Here is a 17,840-nt window from a genome sequence, read left to right as displayed (position 1 = left end):
CTGAAAGCATTAACAAGCGTCTATACTGACTAGAGCTGTATATAGTATAGCCCAGAACTGACAGTGGTACCCAAGCAAAACGCAGAGGTGCCAGATACCTATTAAGATAAACTGTAAAGAAAACTCAGGGCTTCCCTGGTGGCTCAGCAGAAAGGAATCTGCCTGCCAATACAGGGAGCACAGGTTCAATCCCTGGGTTGGGAAGATCCCCTGCAGGAGGAAATGGCAAACCACTCCAGTATTCTTGCCAGGAAAATTGGACAGAGGAACCTGGTAGGCTACAGTCCATGGGGTCACAAAGAGTTAGAACGACTTAGTGAAAAAACAACAAAGAAAAATCAAGCACTGATTAGATTTGAACAAACTCTTTTCTACTTAAGACAATGACCCCCAACTTGGGGACCACCAGCTCCTACCAGTTTCTAAGTGATGAAAAGTAGTCTTCAAATCCACATACACACCCAGCCAATAGACTAAAGAAACACTTGCTTCTCAAATATAGGGATGACTGTTCCTCAAAGGTAAATAGTCTGTGATAGCATTACTAAAATTCAAATATATTCAAAGAAAATACTGAATTTATAATTAGTTTGCCATTAAGTATTTTCTCAGCTAATATACAATAAGTAAACTATTCGTGTGAGTTCTTGAAATTTTGAGCCTTATAAAAAGTATCTTCATGTCGACAAAAGCGTTGAGAGTGGCTACCCTAAGACTCTACACTAAACTCTCCAGACAAGGTTAGATGCACCTGGGTTCTTCTGGCTGTATCCATATGTATGTACATAAGTAGGCTGATCTCCATACTTCCTTCCACAGTGATGAATAGCAAAAATACAAACATGGCACTAAGTTTCACTGATGTACAAAAAAAAAGAATGGATTTTCATTTGGTGTAATAAATCTGATGCAACAAAAGCAAAATAAATATATACATGCATACTAAAATCCATTAAAAAAAATAGTAATTTAATTGAGCAGAGCCCCTCTGTAGATAAGCTGCAGAGTACACGGGAATGTTCGCTTAGCACAAGTTGCCTATGATCTTAGCTAAATGAGCCCGTGGGGCTGCTTCACACCTGCTTGACCAATGTCATTCTGTAAGGAGCTACAAATTCATGAGCCAAGTGGACCTTCTTTAAAAACTGTAATAACATATGAAGAGAGAAAAATAGACATGAACACGTCAGCAAATCTAAGGCAGGTTGACTGCCTGGTCTTCCTTGAACTGGGGGATCTTCTCAAACTCACTTTGCTTCTTGAAGAAAAGCTGAGCCAGGATGTGGTCTGCAGTGGCCTGGAGATAATCATCCATGTCAAGGGTTTGCAACTGATAGTGGAAACCAAAAGAAGAGGTGTCAGCACCAAAGTTCGGCCACAGAGATCCTACAGCCATAAGGGCACTTTCACAATGGTAGCTGCATGGCTATGTAACACTAGGAGCTGTGAAATCCTGCAAATGGTCCCCTTGAGCTTGTCTTCTCTTGCCAGGGGGAGCTCACCTTTTCGACTCCAGGAATAAGGGAAGTGAGTGATGGCTACAGATGCCGAGGCATCTCTTTAGAAGGGACCTCCATCCCACTGGGAGCTAGTTCTCTTTCAAGAGGGAGCACGACCTTCTGTCCACCTAGAAGCAGGGATTAGTGCCCAAAGGGCCTCTCCGAGCTCCATGCGCAGAGGCACGTGATGGAGGCCCACCTGGTGGCCAGGTAAGCGCCCCTCCTTCTCCGTAGCCAGAGACAGTCGATTGTCTCTGCCTCTGGGGCAGGGCTGTCCAGCTGGTTTGACTCTGTCCACCCTCTCTGCATCACTACCTTCCTGTCCTTCTCTCTGCTCCCCATTCTCTGACACCACCTCCTTTCTCAGCCAGCCTCTCAATTTCTGCATGTGTGTGGGTCTCTCCGTGTCGCTCACTGTGCTTCTCTTTCTCTCTGTCTGCGTGTGTCTCTGAGCTTATATGTCTTTGAATCTCTCCGTGTGTGTTTCTCGCTAGGTCGTCTGCCTTTCCCTCTCCTGTGTGTACAGGCCTGTCTGTGTGTGGGATGTGTGTGTCCATGTGTCTCTCCTCCTGTCTCTCCCTCCCTATGGGTCTCCGCCCCTCTCTGCATCTGTGTTCGTGTTTCCTTCTGTCTGTATGTCTCTGCGCTGCTTCTGTCTGTCTGTGTCACTCTGCTTGTGGTTCTCCGTCTCTATTTCTGTGCGTGTCTCTGTCTCTGTGTATCTCTCTATGTGTGTTTCTGGGCACGTATGTCTCTTCTGTGTTCCCATCTATCATTCTCTGTTTCCTTCTGGGTGTGTGTTTCCATCTCTCAGACTGTCTCTCATCCTCTCTCCCTCCTCTCTCTTGATGTTTTTCCCTTCTTTTCCTACTTATATTGGATTGGATTTTGCTTCGTGATTTGTTCTGATAGTAACTGTGGAGAATAAAGACCAAGGGGGTGGCGGTAGCAATGAAAGCACCAGCTGAGCTGCCAGGGAAGCCAGTGTGCACCTTGCTCTGCACCATGTCCCCATGCCTTTTTTCATTTATAACTGGAAATTTGCATCTTGTGAAAAGTGAAAGTGAAAGTCGCTCAGTCGTGTCCAACTCCAGTGAGACCGGCTCCAAAAGTATGGGACACCAGAATCCTATCCCCCACCTTGCCCCGAGCAAGTCTACAGCTGTTAACAGTTTTCCACTGCATATCCTCCTCATAGAACTCTCCACAAACCTCACCCCAGGTACCACCAGAAAGGTTTGGAGACTCAGAGAAGCAGACTCTGGAGTTTTCCAGTCTCCTTTGAAGAGGGGAAGTGTCATCACGGAAAATGAGCATCACCCAGCAGGACAGGCTTGCCTCTTGGTACAGGTCTTGTTGATGAAACTGCAGAATCCACACCGTGCTCCCCGCTGGAGATCTTGTTGGGTCTCCACGTGGGAAGAACCATGGCCAAGAGAACCATGGCCTGTCATTTCTGGACCTGCCCCAGGGGTCCCAGACTCATAATTATCACCCTGTCTCGGCAGGGAATCTAGTCCTAAGACCTTTTTCTAAAATCTAAGTTCTACTACTTATTCTTGTTCTTCAAACACATTATTCCATCTAATTAAGGAACACTGGGGTGAATTTTTAAGAGCAAACAACTATTTAATCTAACAAATAATTTCTCTTAATATGTGTTTTATAATACAGATCATGGTATATTAGATTTGCTTTAAACAATGATGGGAGGGAATGCTACTCCTTCTCAGGAGCACTGCTGAGTCACACTTCATGCTACTTCATGTCTCCTATAGTTTCTTTCGATATACAAGAGACTTTTCCTTCCTCCCTCTTCCTTTCTCTCTCTCTTTCTCCCTTATCTCTCTACCATAAATTTCAGAAGAATAAATTGGCCATACTTACTTCACCTCCTCCCTCTCTGTTAGGGAGCTGGCAAAGCTTCAAAACGCAGGCTGTGTTTCTCTATGCCATAAGGTGAGTAAGAGCTCACCTCAACACCAGTAAGCCAACCCAATCCTGGCCAACCCAACAGATATCAGGAAACCCACCTACCCAAAGATGCTAATCATATTCCCAAATATCTTCATGATTAGTAACAGAAATGGTTTTCTAAGTCTCTGTATGCTGCTCTTTGGGCTTCCCAGTGGCACCACTGGTGAAGAATCCACCTGCTAATGCAGGAGACTTAAGAGACACAGGTTCGATCCCTGGGTTGGGAAGATCCCCTGAAGAAGGCCATGGCAACTCACTCCAGTATTCTTGCCTGGACAACTCCATGGACAGAGGAGCCTGGAGGGCTACAGTCCATGGGGTTGCAAGGAGTCGGACACGACTGAAGCAACTGAGCACACACACGCTACTCTTTCATCTTTTTTTCTCAGTTGGTTGAGAATTCGGGGAATTGAGAGAGAAATGTGAGGTACTGGATCCCTTTATAACCAAATGAAAAGATTACTTGACCTCCAATTCTCCTCTTCACACGTTGGTTCAGCCAGTTCATTAAATCAGTCATCGATTCAATATCCATGTGCTGAGTCCCCTCTATGACCCAGACACACTGCTTAGCAGAGGACTCTGCACATCACTGGCACTCACCAACATCTCCAACACTGGCTTATTCTCACCTGGTCTCCAGTGCTGAAGGCAAGAATGAGAAGCAAATCTTCATCGCATGTGCTCTTAATGTAATGCTGGGTTCCAGTAGGGAAAAATATCACATCTCCAATGTGAATGTCAAACTCTGTGGAACTCTGAGCATTGATAATGCCCACCTAAGGAGGGGGGAAAAAACTATGCTGAACTGAAGCAAACAAAATCATATATTCACTAAGGATAAGTATTCACAGTGAACAGATCAATAAAAGCACATAGTTATAAAGGGACTTCTTAGAGAAGGTAAACAGCAAAAAAGAGGCAATCTTTCACATTCATGCTCCTGTTTCTGAGACGCAGTTCCACAAAAATTAGGAGATACTCTATTGAAGTAAATGTCCCTCAAAATGCATTAGTGAAATCAACACTGCAGAACTTCATACAAAAAGAGCATCAACTGCCATGTTCTAATTAAGGGTGTCAATGACCTTCATTCACTAATTAGGCAGAGGACTTAAATGCCAGCGTTTTACTGCCCCTACACCCTCCTTCCCACTCATTTGGGAAAAGTCAGCCTCTGGGAGAGCAGCATCCTAAGGCTCTTCCTTTAACAGGGCTGGAGACTGAATGCACATAAACGCACACACATGCACACAAAGCACCTCACAAAGGACATCTGATCCTTGAAAGGATATCTGTGGAGGATTAATGACAATGCCCTTTTCCCGTTTATTAGAGCTGTCGCCTCTAAAAACGTAAAACTTTTGCTCCGGATGACAGAAAAGGTGAATTTCAGTCTGGTCTGATTCTATCTGTCACAAGTGAAGCAGATATAAGCTAGAGAAGCCCATTTTTACCTGTATATCTTCCCAGGATCCCTACAAAAGCCCAGAGGAGCTACTGTCAAATCACTGTGATAAGATGATACTTTGTGTGGCTTTTCTTATGGTACTCATACAATTAATTGATCACCCAAACCAGGACTTTCTGTAGAGTCAAAAGTGGTGCTATTAATAATTTCACCAAGGGGATATATGGCCACCTTACTGGGGCTCCACACCTGCCCACCACCCCCACTCATATCACACTGAGAGACAAACAGCCAATTTCATGGTCCCCAAAGCAGAGCACACTAAATGCTTGCGTTACCAGAGAATGCAAAACTCAGAAAATGTAAGCAGGTATTCCAGCCCTTCACCATTAGTGATAAACCTCTCTATCAGTTCTGAATGTTCTTAGAACCCTCCTCGTGCTAAGAGCAAACTTGGAAGTTACCTCCCAGGACATGCATGGTACCCTCTATGGAAACCATGCCCAGAAAGCCACGTGCACAAAGTCCTGTTCTATTACCAACAACTGAACCAAAACAAAGAAATACCTCCTGTTTGCTTCCTTCTGCACTGAAAAGGAAAGTACAGGAAAAAAACTGTTCACAGAGAAATTACCTTTGCACATCCACTTATTACGTATCCCATTTCATTTGCATTAAAATGAAAGTGTGGCTGTCGTAATCCATTGTTGTAAATCCTGAGTGTACTCAGACTGAGGGCTTTTTGATGCTTGAGAAAGAAAAAGAAAAATGAATTCCAACATTTAGCCAACATTCAACTCAGCAATTTAACAATTCATATAATCATTGTAGTAACTAATATTTATAAAGCCCTCACTGAGAACAGGAAATTTTTTATATTCCTTTACAGTTATTATGTCACTTGTCCTTTATAACAATCTTGCAAGATTGCCACCAACCGTATGAGATGAAATTAAAGTCTAGGTTGCCTGAGTAAACTCGGGACACACCATGGCAGAACTGGGGTTTGAATCACAGGATTTGATGCCAGAGTGGTGCTCTTAGTCATTAAACAATACTGCCAGTTGAGCATTTAAAACACATGAAAAGAGAAATCTCACAAGCCTCTAGTCTCTTTATTAATGTAACCATCCATGCCAAGAAGTTAAGCTTCCAAATTCACAAAGAGGCCTCAATCAATAGTTTGCATTGATCAAGTCAACGAGTGTTTGACTAGCTCTTTCCTTTTGCTTTGTCCAAAAACACTGACCCAACCTAAAGCTCATATTTCATCCATTTTGATAATCATCAAAACATTTTTCTCGATTACCTGATTCAGGAATTCACTAAAAATTTTTTCATTGTGGCTCAGTTCACTACTATTTTTCCAATATTGTGCCAACTGTATTATTCCTCCAGGAAATCGATGTTCTTTTGAGCCTAAATCAGATGAAATTTAAAAAACAAAATAAGACAAAACTACTTCAAAATGGTACCACAAAAGGAGAGCCAAATGCAGTCCCAGGAACAGCCCTTCTATAGTCACAGAAGTTTATGTGGTAGGAAGTACAAGAGCACATCCTGTGTGCCGCCAAGATATTGACCTGATACTGCCAGATGCTATCCTACCTTCCCAAGTTCTCCTGAAATTTCTAACATACAGTGACCTCTTTTAAGACGTTCAACTCAGGGGACCTGGTTGTACAACTAGCCATTCAGTTGTGTCTAACTCTTTGTGACTCTATGGACTGTAGCCTGCCAGGCACCACTGTCCATGGGGATTCTCCAGGCAAGAATACTGGAGTGGGTTGCCATTCCCTTCTCCAGAGGATCTTCCCGACCCAAGGATCTAACCCTGTCTCCTGCACTGTAGGTCAATTCTTTACTGTCTGAGCCACCAGGGAAGCCCATGGAAAACATGAGACTCATCCTAAACCTCTCTCCTCAATCAGTCAATGAAGTCCTGTCAGTTAAATTCCCTGCTTCTCAACAATTCTTTCTGTTTTACAGAGTGAGGCCACCATCATCCCCTACCTGAAAGACTGCAAGAGTCCCTGACTCATCTCCCTGCTTCTCAGCTGGCCGCTTGCAATCATTCTCCACAATTCTGCTGGTCATTACTCCAAAAACAAAAACTAACACCAGCTCAAAGAGACAGCTGCACCCTCGTTCACTGCAGCATATTTACAATAGCCAACATACGGAAACAATCTATGTGCCCAAGCTCACAGGTACAGGGAACAGAGTGGTAGCTGCCAGAGGCAGGCAATGGGGCTGGTTGAAATGGGTGAAGAAAGGCAAAAGACATAAATTTCCAGTTATAAAATAAGCAGGTCATGGGGACATGATGCAGAACGAGGCACCATAGTTAACAACACTGTAAAGCATACACTGGCTTCCCTTGTGGCTCAGCTGGTAAAGATCCACCTGCAGTGCAGGAGACCTGGACTCGATCCCTGGGTTGGGAAGATCCCCTGGAGAAGCGAAAGGCTACCCACTCCAGTATTCCAGCCTAGAGAATTCCACGGACCCTACAGTCCATGGGGTTGTAAAGAGTCGGACACGACTGAGTGACTTTCACTTCACAATGCATACATTAGAGTTACTAAGATCTTGTAAGTTCTCCTAAGAAAAAAAATTGCAACTATTAATATGTACAGTGGTGATGTTACTAATAACTGGACTTATAGTGGTGATGATTTCATAATACATACAAATATTGAATCACTGTGTTGTATACCTGAGACTAACATAATGTTGTATGTCAATTACACCTTAATAAGATAATATAAAATAAATGATAAAAATAGGTAAATTAAAAACCTCACTGTATCACTCTCCTATTTAAAACCCCTTAATTGGGACTTCTCTGGGTCCAACGGTTAAGAACCCACCATGTAATGCAGGTTCAATCTCTGATGGGGGAACTAAGATCCCACAAACTGAAAAGCAACTAAGCCTGAGCACCTTCACTACTAAGCCTGTGCATCACAACTGGAAAGCCCATGTGCCTCAACAAAAATCCTGCGTGCAGAGACCTTCACAGGATCTTCACTGCACAAAGATCCCATGTAGCCAAATTAATCAATTATTAATTTTAAAATAAATAAAAATAAACCACTTAATTGCTACATGGTTGGACCCCTCCTCTATCATCAGGCTCTTCTACAGCATTGCCCAGCCCCAACACACACCCTCTCACGCTCTGAATTTTTTTCCCACATTCTCATTTGCTTCCAGGCCTTTTCTCTCATTTCCTACTCTGTTGAGAAATGTGTTTTTTCAAAGTTCTCTTAACTATGCCTTGCTGTAAAAAAAAAAACAAATAAAACAAAAACACATTACATCTTAATCCAATATACCTATGTAATCATATATATATAAATACTTAACCAAAAAGTAAAAAGCCTTCATGAAATAACATACTATACCTTTCAAGTCATAAAAGTACCTCCACACAAAGTTATCTGGAGACTGTGAGTAATTAGCATTGACAACAAGTTCTGCCAAGTTGGGAGGAAGATTGACTCCCTGATCCTCCTTTTGCTTATGGAATGTTCTAATGAAATTAATTCCACCTTCAGGCTGAAACACATAAGAGACCGTATAAGATACCTGCAAACTAAGACTCAGCACAGCCGAATAAATAAACATTTTAAATTTTAAAAAGAAACAAAGTACTGATACATGCTACAACATGAAACAGTGGAAACAGTGGTTGACTTTATTTTGGGGGGGCTCAAAAATCACAGCAGATGGTGACTGCAGCCATGAAATTAAAAGACGCTTACTCCTTGGAAGAAAAGTTATGACCAACCTAGATAGCATATTCAAAAGCAGAGACATTACTTTGCTGACTAAGGTCCATCTGGTCAAGGCTATGGTTTTTCCTGTAGTCATGTATGGATGTGAGAGTTGGACTGTGAAGAAGGCTGAGTGCCGAAGAATTGATGCTTTTGAACTGTGGTGTTGGAGAAGACTGTTGAGAGTCCCTTGGGCTGCAAGGAGATCCAACCAGTCCATTCTGAAGGAGATAAGCCCTGGGATTTCTTTGGAAGGAATGATGCTAAAGCTGAAACTCCAGTACTTTGGCCACCTCATGCGAAGAGGTGACTCACTGGAAAAGGCTCTGATGCTGGGAGGGATTGGGGGCAGGAGGAGAAGGGGACGACAGAGGATGAGATGACTGGATGGTATCACCAACTTGATGGACATGAGTCTGAGTGAACTCCCAGAGATGGTGATGGACAGGGAGGCCTGGTGTGCTGCGATTCATGGGGTGGCAAAGAGTCGGACACAACTGAGTGACTGAACTGAACTCAACTGAGAGGCATTAAGATCCCACATACCACAGAGTAACTGCTGAGTAACTACATGCCACAGAGTGACTACTGAGCCCATACACTCTGGAGCCCACGCACAACAGAGAAGCCTGTGTACTGCAACGTCTTCGAATGCCACAACTAAGACCCGATGCAGCCAAAGAAATGAATATTAAAACAAAATATTTTTTAAAAATACTTTCCTATAGAAGCCCTTCATAGGGGAAAATAAAGAGCAATTCAACTTCGAGGCGGTTTATGTGTTAAATAGGAAGCAAGTCATGTTCTTGAGCCCATTACCCAACTGTTACTTTGTTGACTGCCACCTTAGAAACTCGAACAGCCATGCCTTCTTGGTGCCCACGGAATGCAAACCCTCTCAGGATTTGTTCTCAGCAGTGGTACACACCTTTAATTGACCTGGAAGTATTCTCAGCAGTGATACAGACCTTAAGTGACCGGGAAGCAATATCCTCAGGTGTAGAAAAAAATACATCATCAACATCCAGGGTCTGAAGTTCCTCATGTGTAGAAAAGAAGAGCAAAAAAAAGCAGTCTTCACTCCCCACATTCTTTATCCAGTGCACTGTGTTTTTTGGGAAGAAGATCACTTGGCCAGCTGTAACATTGTACGTGGTAACGACAGCACCATCGTCAACCACCCCAACCCATGCCGTCCCCTGAAATGGAAATGGAAGAGCATATCCCAACATCAATTTAAAGCAGTGCTTTTCAACCTTTTTTCATTACCTGCCTTCTAAGGTACCATGTTAGACTGTTTTTCTAATCCCCACCCTATGAAACGTTACCATTACAGAGGTACTGGAGACCTGTATATGGCATACACATACTGCTCACGTACTACACGTACATCTATGCTGTAGACATAAAAGGAGTGATACTTTCACCCTGCTAACAACCAGTTTTTGCCCTCTTCGGGGTAATACCACCCCACTGAGCATTCAGAGCTCTAAGATCATGCTAGTTTGAAAAGACTGCAAGTACATGTGTGTGTTCATAGATGGTTGCACAGACATACATGTGTACGCTTCTGTATGTTTGTGTGTTTGCAAACAGATATGTATATATTTACCAGGTAAGAAAAAGCCTACATATAATTTTAATAATAGGAATAACATAGTGCATTTACTGTTATGTCCAAGTATTCTTCTAAGGAGGGCTTAATCTCATAGATGAAGCTCTAATCTCTCTTCTTGTAAATTCTAAAATCGAGTGAATTGTCCAAGTATAAAAAAGGAGTTTTATTAGCAATAACAGAAATATGTCACACACAAAAATTGGCTCATCTATTAACAAGATTACCAGGGTAAGACCAAACTCTGAAAGTTCTATGAAAGCTTAATCACTCCAATTTCCCCAGTGTCTGGAACACAGAAGCCATAAATACATTTCAGAATTAATGAATTATTTGCAATTCAGGGAAGTACAGTCATTTCACTTCCAGCTCTATTTCACTTTACTTCCAAAGAATTCTGGAAAGTAAAAGCCACAAAAGGGCATACCATTGGCGGATCTCAGGGACTCCAGGTTGAACATCAGCAAACTAGTTCGTTATTCCAGTCCCTGCTTTTTTCCCTAAAGGGAAGCTGTAGTCTCTTTGATCATTAGATCAGAGCTACCAGTTTTAGCTTTGGCTCAAAGGATGGAACAGTGATCTGAGCTTAACAATGTATGAAAAATGATTTTATATTGAAGAAAGAAGTTCAAACTGATGCCACGAATAATTAAGACAAACAGTCTAATGTTCCAAGGCACTGCTAACTGGTCTAATTGGGTACACAGCCAAAGCCTGGATGTTGTCTATCATCCTATTAGTTAAGTAGGTTTTGCAACAACCTAAATAATAGCCTGAGGACACAATGCACAAATGCTCAAGCACAGAATGTGGGCAAACCAGTTATACCTGTACAAGATAGCCATGTTCGTTGGCATTGAAGTGCCAGTGAGGGGCTCGGAGGCCACTGCTTTTTATTCTCAGGGTCCCCAGGCTTATCTGTGATCTCTGGCTATTCAAGCTGCTGCCAAAGGCCTCCTCTTCAATGCTGAGGTAGTCGTTGGCATTGTTCCTGTACCGGGCCCATTGGATTGTGCCACCAGGGTACTCAAACACCTGGAAAGTCGTAGGCGAACCATCAGCATGGAGGCCATCTCCTGAGGAAAGTGAGGCCACCGTGGCCCCCAGAGTGAGAGGGCAGCACAGGGAAAAAGGAAACAGGGGTGAGTGGATATGAGGGTGAGTGGATACGGGGGTGAGTGGATACGGGGGTGAGTGGATACGGGAGGTCCCCCCAAAAAAGAAGAGAAAGAACAGGTCTACAAGGCTCCAGGAGACAACAGTGCCATTAGTCCCTGTTAGAAAAACGAACACCTATCTTGACAAGCAAATACAGGGCTTTCCATCTGTCCTCCTGTACCTCCCAGAGAACCAGCTACTAAAGCAAAGTTCAGCCCAGAGCCAACATCCACCCACCTTTCCCCTTCTCCATCCCTCACTTCCCTTCATCCAAACAGCCCACAGCTACTTCTTTCCAATGAAGAGAGAACACAGCTTAGTAAACAAGCAATGGAAACTTCATTTTGAAATCATCATTTATAATAGATGATTCTTTTTCTTAATACGTGTGATCCATACCACAGAGAAGGCAATGGCACCCCACTCCAATACTCTTGCCTGGAAAATCCCATGGACGGAGAAGCCTGGTAGGCTGCAGTTCATGGGGTTGCTAAGAGTCAGACACGACTGAGCGACTTCACTTTCACTTTTCACTTTCATGCATTGGAGAAGGAAATGGCAACCCACTCCAGTCTTCTTGCCTGGAGAATCCCAGGGACAGGGGAGCCTGGTGGGCTGCCATCTATGGGGTCGCACAGAGTCAGACACAATTAAGTGACTTAGCAGCATACCTTGGATTTAGGTAAATGATAAAGAAACTGAAATTTTGGATCAACAGCCTTTGGCACCACGGGAATTGCTGTTTGCAGAGACTGGGCTCCAGGTTCTGAATGAGGCTGAGGGTTGTTGACATAAACCAAGGAGACAATCAGGACTCCGATCACCGTGGTAATGGTGCAAGCCAAAAGACACACCAGGAAAATGCTCATCAGTGACCACTGCCTTGTCTTTTCCTAGAAGAAATTAGAAATTATTCTCCACTCGTGAGGCATCAGAAACATTGCCAACTGTTTGGTTTATTTTCTCTTTTTTTAAAAAAAAAAAGCACATTTGTGGGATAAACGAACTGAGTAAAATGAGAGATGTGTAAATCAATACACACACACACACACACACACACACTCACAGCATGGTCAGGCCCCGTAAGATGGCTGCTCTCCTGCTCTCTGTACAGCCCTTCCCCACTCTGCCTCACCCTTACCTGATGCACACAACTTCCTCCCCTCCCAAGGGGAAATGAATCAGTAACCACGTGCATGATCGGCCTGACCCCCACTAATGATTGCTCCAGCCCTCGGACCACATCGGCTCTGGTATGTTCAGTCATCACGGAGGAACAGTGGCCCTTGCAATGGTTGCTAAGCCAGAGCTGTGGGGAGATGCATTCCAACAGTCTCCCTGCAACCCAGGAGACCTTCTAACATCAGGCCCCTTATAATTGATAGCCCCCCTCCTCCCCTGTGCAGGGAAAATCGAGCCTGTGTCCTGCCTGCCCTCAGCAGTACCCGGTGGGTGTCCTTCTAGGCCCTTGGCCTCTGACCTGTAAGACACCCTGCCCAGTGCACCACTGATGTGTCTGCTGCTGGCTCAGGTTCTCTCTTCAGTCTAGCAGCTGGGCAAGTGCAAGGACTGTAGGACATTCATACGTGGCCCATACCTCAGATAACACCCAAATGAACAAGAATAAAAATAAACATTTGAGGACTGGGGCACACAATAAATTAAGGAAATTAAGTACCCAACTAAGTACTTCCAAATCAGTCAATTAGCCCCTATTTACCAGTTTCTTCACCTGAAAATCAATGAGATTATAAGGAGCTATTTTCTAAGAATGTTTTGGTTCCAGAATATACAAATGCATTTATGTGTACAGGTACATGCATAGGAATAAGTAACATATCAGTAATCAATGGGCCTGACCTGACAAGTCTCTGTCTCCCCCTCCCTCCCTCATTTAAATAGCTTCAGTAAATTCCCTTTAGTAATAATACACACTATTATGTGTATTACCTATATGACCTAAGTCATCACTCAACTCTAAGTCACGGTATTTCCATGTATTTCTATGTTACTACTTCCTGGTTTCATATCACACTTATTTCTGAGTTACAATCCACATTACTGAAAGCTGCCAAGAAAATACTCACCCCAACCTTTGAACCAACTTGCCCTTACTCCTCTGACCACTAAAATGATGACTATCCTCAATGACAGCAAGGAGTCCTTTTCCACTGCTCTCTGAGTTCCTGGTCTTGCTCTCTGATCAAGTACGTTTTTGATCATTAATAATTCTAACATAGATAGTCTTACTTTGAAAGTGAAAGTGAAGTCGCTCAGTCATGTCCAACTCTTTGGCACCCCATGGACTGTAGCCTACCAGGCTCCTCCATCCATGGGATTCTCCAGACAAGAAAACTGGAGTGGGTTGCCATTTCCTTCTCCAGGGAATCTTCCCGACCCAGGGATCAAACCCGGGTCTCCCGCATTGGAGGCAGACACTTTAACCTCTGAGCCACCAGGGAAGCCTTACTTTAACACTCATAAATATTCAAAAGAACACAAATAACAAATGTTGGCAAGGATGTGGGAAAAAGGGAACCCTGTACACTGTTGGTAGGAATGTAAACTCTGCAGTCACTGTGGAGAACAATATGGAGGTTTCTCAAAAAACTAATGATGGAACTGCTATATGACCTGGAGATTTCACTCCCAAGTATATATTTAAAACAAAAACACTAATTCAAAGGGATACATGCACCTCAATATTCACAGCAGCATTATTTACAATCTCCAAGATATGGAAGCAACCTAAGTGTCCATTAACAGATGGCTGGATAAAGAAGATGCAGTATATATATGACAGAATACTACTCAGTCATAAAAAAAGGAACAAAATTCCTTGCCATTTGTAGCAACATGGATGGACTGGGAGGGCATTGTGCTAAGTGAAATAAGTCAGACAAAGAAAGACAAATACTGAATGATATCACTTATATGTGGAATCTAAAAAAATATAACAAACTAGTGAATATAACAGAAAAAGAAGTATACTCACCATATAAAGAGCAAATTAATGATTACCAGTGGGTGCAGGGGAAGAACAATGGATTGGGGAATAAGAGTACAAACTGTTGAGTGTAGGACAGGCAACAAGGATGTATTATTATACAACACAGAGAATATTGCCAATATTTTGTAATACTTGAATGTAGTTTTTTTAATGAGTAAAAAATTTTTTTAATGTTTTAAATTATTTAATGATATGTTTGGTATAGCATAATCATTTACCAACATATTCAGTTTAACATTGTATAAGTGAACAATAAATAACTCACTAATGCCAGGAACAACAATTCATAGAAAGCTGGGCCACTAAACAGCTACAGGAGTTAACAGTTTACGAGAGAAAAGGCAGGTCAGATTTTCAGAATAGGACACGCTAGCTTTCTTTAGAAGGTCACTTGAAGAAAACTGGTCTAAGGAGGGGCTCTTTCCTGAGATCTGCATAAAGGTTTTGAGGCAAGTAATCTCAAGATGTAAATCCCCATTTACATTCTTACCATTCTGGAGAAGGTGTTCATCTTCCCCTCAGACACAACCTTTCGCTCTGCATCTTCATTCATTTCAAATGCTAAATTGTCCATTGGCTAAGAGGGCAAGCAATCCACTGAAAAAAACGGGAGGGATGCAACTTTAGCAAAGGCAGAAACCCCTGAGAAGAATGATCATTCTTAAATAAGGAAGTGCTTATATAAAGCTGAAAGTCAAGTGGAAAAAAAAAAAAACCATAGAAAGAATTGCCAAATTAGAGACCAATAAACATTTCTGGTTCACCACTCTTTGCTCACTGATGACACATACAACAGATAATAACAGAAGCTACTAACGTTTATTTCCTCCCTTCCACTAAGTACCGAGCACAGTACTAAGTGCTTTCCACACATCATGGGATTTAATTCTTACAGCAATCCTGTCAGGTATTCCGGTGATTCTTCCCATTTTGTAAATTAGAAACCTAGGCACCAAGAGGTGTAATACCTGCCCCAAATCACACACCTAGTTTTAGAGTAGGAGCAAAGATACCCTTTATCAAAAGATTCTCCCATAACATCAGGTTCTCTGCAGAGTTTGATGTGGGTACAAATGTTTTTTCACCCATATCAGTCCTGCCAGACAAGAATACTGGAGTGTGTTGCCATTTCCTCCTCCAGTGGAGCTTCCAAACCCAAGCACTGAACCCATGTCTCTTGTGTCTGCTGCACTGGCAGGTGGATTCTTTACCACTGGTGCCACCTAGGAATCCCTGTCTCTCGACAGTGTGATTGATTGTTCCATGTGGTTTGTTTATTGGATAATGCTGTTAAAAGTTATATCTTTAAAACTTGTTTTACATCATCTTTCCTGAGTAAGCTAAAAATCTACTACTATAACCCACAAAACAATCAACCATCTGAAACCAGTAGGTGGTGTTTTGGGGGTTCTAAGGAGCTCTGGTCTTTCATGTCTCAGCGCAGAAAGAATTCAGCGAGGGGCAAAGTGACTAGAGAAAGTCTGTGAGCAGCAATCAAGACCCAGAACAGCCAAAAATAAATATTTTTAAAGGATAAGTTATTTATTAGAATAGGACATTTGTGAGGCTTACACACAGCTGGGTGAGAAGGTGCCACCCTCGGAACTTGGTGGCCTACATTCTTTTCATCAAAGGGAAAGTGGGCAGGGGGAATAGGCCGCCTCCTCCTTCATTCTCAAGTGGACATCATGCTTCCATCATCAGCTCCTTCTCCAGGCTGGGCACAGGAGTTTTCTTGTCCCTACATGGTCAATCCAGGACTGTTGGGGCTCCATGGAAAAACTATTTCAGGTCTCAGTACAATGAACGTCTTTCAAGTGTCACCTTTCCATAAACTATTGAATTTTAAGGGTGCAGAGAGCATATCATAGGGGTCATTTACTTACTGAGCTCACTGAGGAGAATGGGGGTCTCATGCCACCATTATTTTATTGTTTTGAGGCGTATCTTGTGCTTCTGTGGCATGGTTTGTTGCTAAGCAAGCCTGCTTAGTTTTGTGGTTAAGCAAACCTACTTTCTTGAGTAACCATTAACTTACAGGGGTCTCCCATACTTTCTTCTTTATCTACCATTCTCTAGAGGAATTAACTATTTAATTATCTACTTTGTCCCTTATTCCTTCAATAAATAGGACTAAATGCCTACTCTATTTCAGGCTATATACCACTCTACACATTAACAAGGCTTTTATTAGCATGTAATCTAGTAGGAAAAACAAAAAGGAAAGCAAATAGTTTTCCCCAACAATATGCTGAGTTATGATAGAAGTATGCACAAGATCTTGGGAGGACAGAATTAGAGTAACTCTGTCTAAGACAGAAAGAAAAGACAGGGCCAATCTGAAAATATAATTTTGAGCTAAGACTTCGAGTCCTGGCACAATTCCACTTGTTAGGCATTCTTACTTGCATTCTATTTTATATGTCTGGCTGCCAGGAAGTAGCTTATTAAGAGAGCATGTAGTAAAAATATAGACCCTATCTGGGTCAGGCAGCTCTGACTCTGACAAGGCTGAAGGTTAACCTGTGCTCAAATGATGGGAAGTGACTTTGTGACTTTCCTACCATATCTCATGAAATCTAAGACTTGTCAGTGACTCATATCAATTTAGCCTTTTCCCATAAAGACCTGGAATTGAAATGTATGGCATTTGATTTTTGAGATAATAAAATGTTCAAAATAATTTATCTGTGGAGCTAGCAAGGTGAGTTTCTCATTGTGCAATTACAGTACCATAAAACATATTTTCCTGTTCAATTTTCCTGGTGCATTTGTCGGACAGAAAATTCTACATTTTAACATCTCTAAAAAGGGGATGTGCTTTACCATGAGTGGTCAATAAGATTCAATGGAAATACAGCTGGTGCAGCCTCACCAGTATATACTATATGAGTATCAGTCCCTAACCAGGGCACAATTTTATAGTGTATGTTTCAGAGTAAAAATTCTGGAGCCAGACCATCAAGGTTTGAATCCTAATTCTGCTACTTAGTAGCTGTGTGACCCAGGGCGATTTATTTAACCTACTGTGCCTCAAGCTCTTCATTTTTTTTGTTGTTTGTTATTTAGTCGCTAAGTTGTATCTGACTCTTTTGCGACCCCATGGACTATATAACCTACCAGGCTCCTCTATCCACAGATTTCCCAGGCAACAATACTGGAGTGGGTTGCCATTTCCTTCTCCAGGGGATCTTCCCAAGCCAGCGGTCAAACCCATGTTTCCTGCACTGGCAGGCGGATTATTTACCACTGAGCCACTTGGGAAGTCCTCTTCATCTTTACAATGGACATAAAGTTGGCTTAAAGCTCAACACTCAGAAAATGAAGATCATGGCATCTGGTCCCATCACTTCATGGCAAATAGATGGTGAAACAGTGGAAACAATGT

The 17,840-nt window shown here is 42.5% G+C and overlaps 1 protein-coding gene across 1 annotated transcript; it reads right to left on the bottom strand.

The window, feature by feature from the left end:
* Nucleotides 1–955: 955 nt before the first annotated feature.
* On the bottom strand, nucleotides 956–15,049 carry DYNAP (dynactin associated protein). Its single transcript, XM_069569334.1, has 9 exons — nucleotides 14,943–15,049; nucleotides 12,114–12,335; nucleotides 11,113–11,319; nucleotides 9,638–9,868; nucleotides 8,298–8,451; nucleotides 6,197–6,306; nucleotides 5,522–5,635; nucleotides 4,109–4,255; nucleotides 956–1,330 (listed from the first exon to the last, which is right to left on the bottom strand). Exons 1-9 carry the CDS (start codon nucleotides 15,024–15,026, stop codon nucleotides 1,196–1,198), a joined length of 1,404 nt encoding a protein of 467 aa, XP_069425435.1. The 5' UTR covers nucleotides 15,027–15,049; the 3' UTR covers nucleotides 956–1,195.
* Between the last annotated feature and the right edge of the window lie 2,791 nt (nucleotides 15,050–17,840).

The sequence above is a fragment of the Ovis canadensis genome, chromosome 23 (assembly GCF_042477335.2).
Source record: "Ovis canadensis isolate MfBH-ARS-UI-01 breed Bighorn chromosome 23, ARS-UI_OviCan_v2, whole genome shotgun sequence".
Classification (NCBI taxonomy): domain Eukaryota; kingdom Metazoa; phylum Chordata; class Mammalia; order Artiodactyla; family Bovidae; genus Ovis; species Ovis canadensis.
Note: the sequence above shows the minus strand (reverse complement) of the source record. Positions and strands in the feature narration are given on the sequence as shown.

Bases quoted from the DNA above. Each gene is read 5' to 3' on its own strand.
- DYNAP (XM_069569334.1), bottom strand. From the start codon at position 15,026: ATGGACAATTTAGCATTTGAAATGAATGAAGATGCAGAGCGAAAGGTT. The intron at 9,869-11,112 runs GTATAACTGGTT...TTTCCATTTCAG, and splicing joins AACATGGCTATCTTGTACAG to GGGACGGCATGGGTTGGGGT. The intron at 6,307-8,297 runs GTATAGTATGTT...CATCTGATTTAG, and splicing joins GTACTTTTATGACTTGAAAG to GCTCAAAAGAACATCGATTT.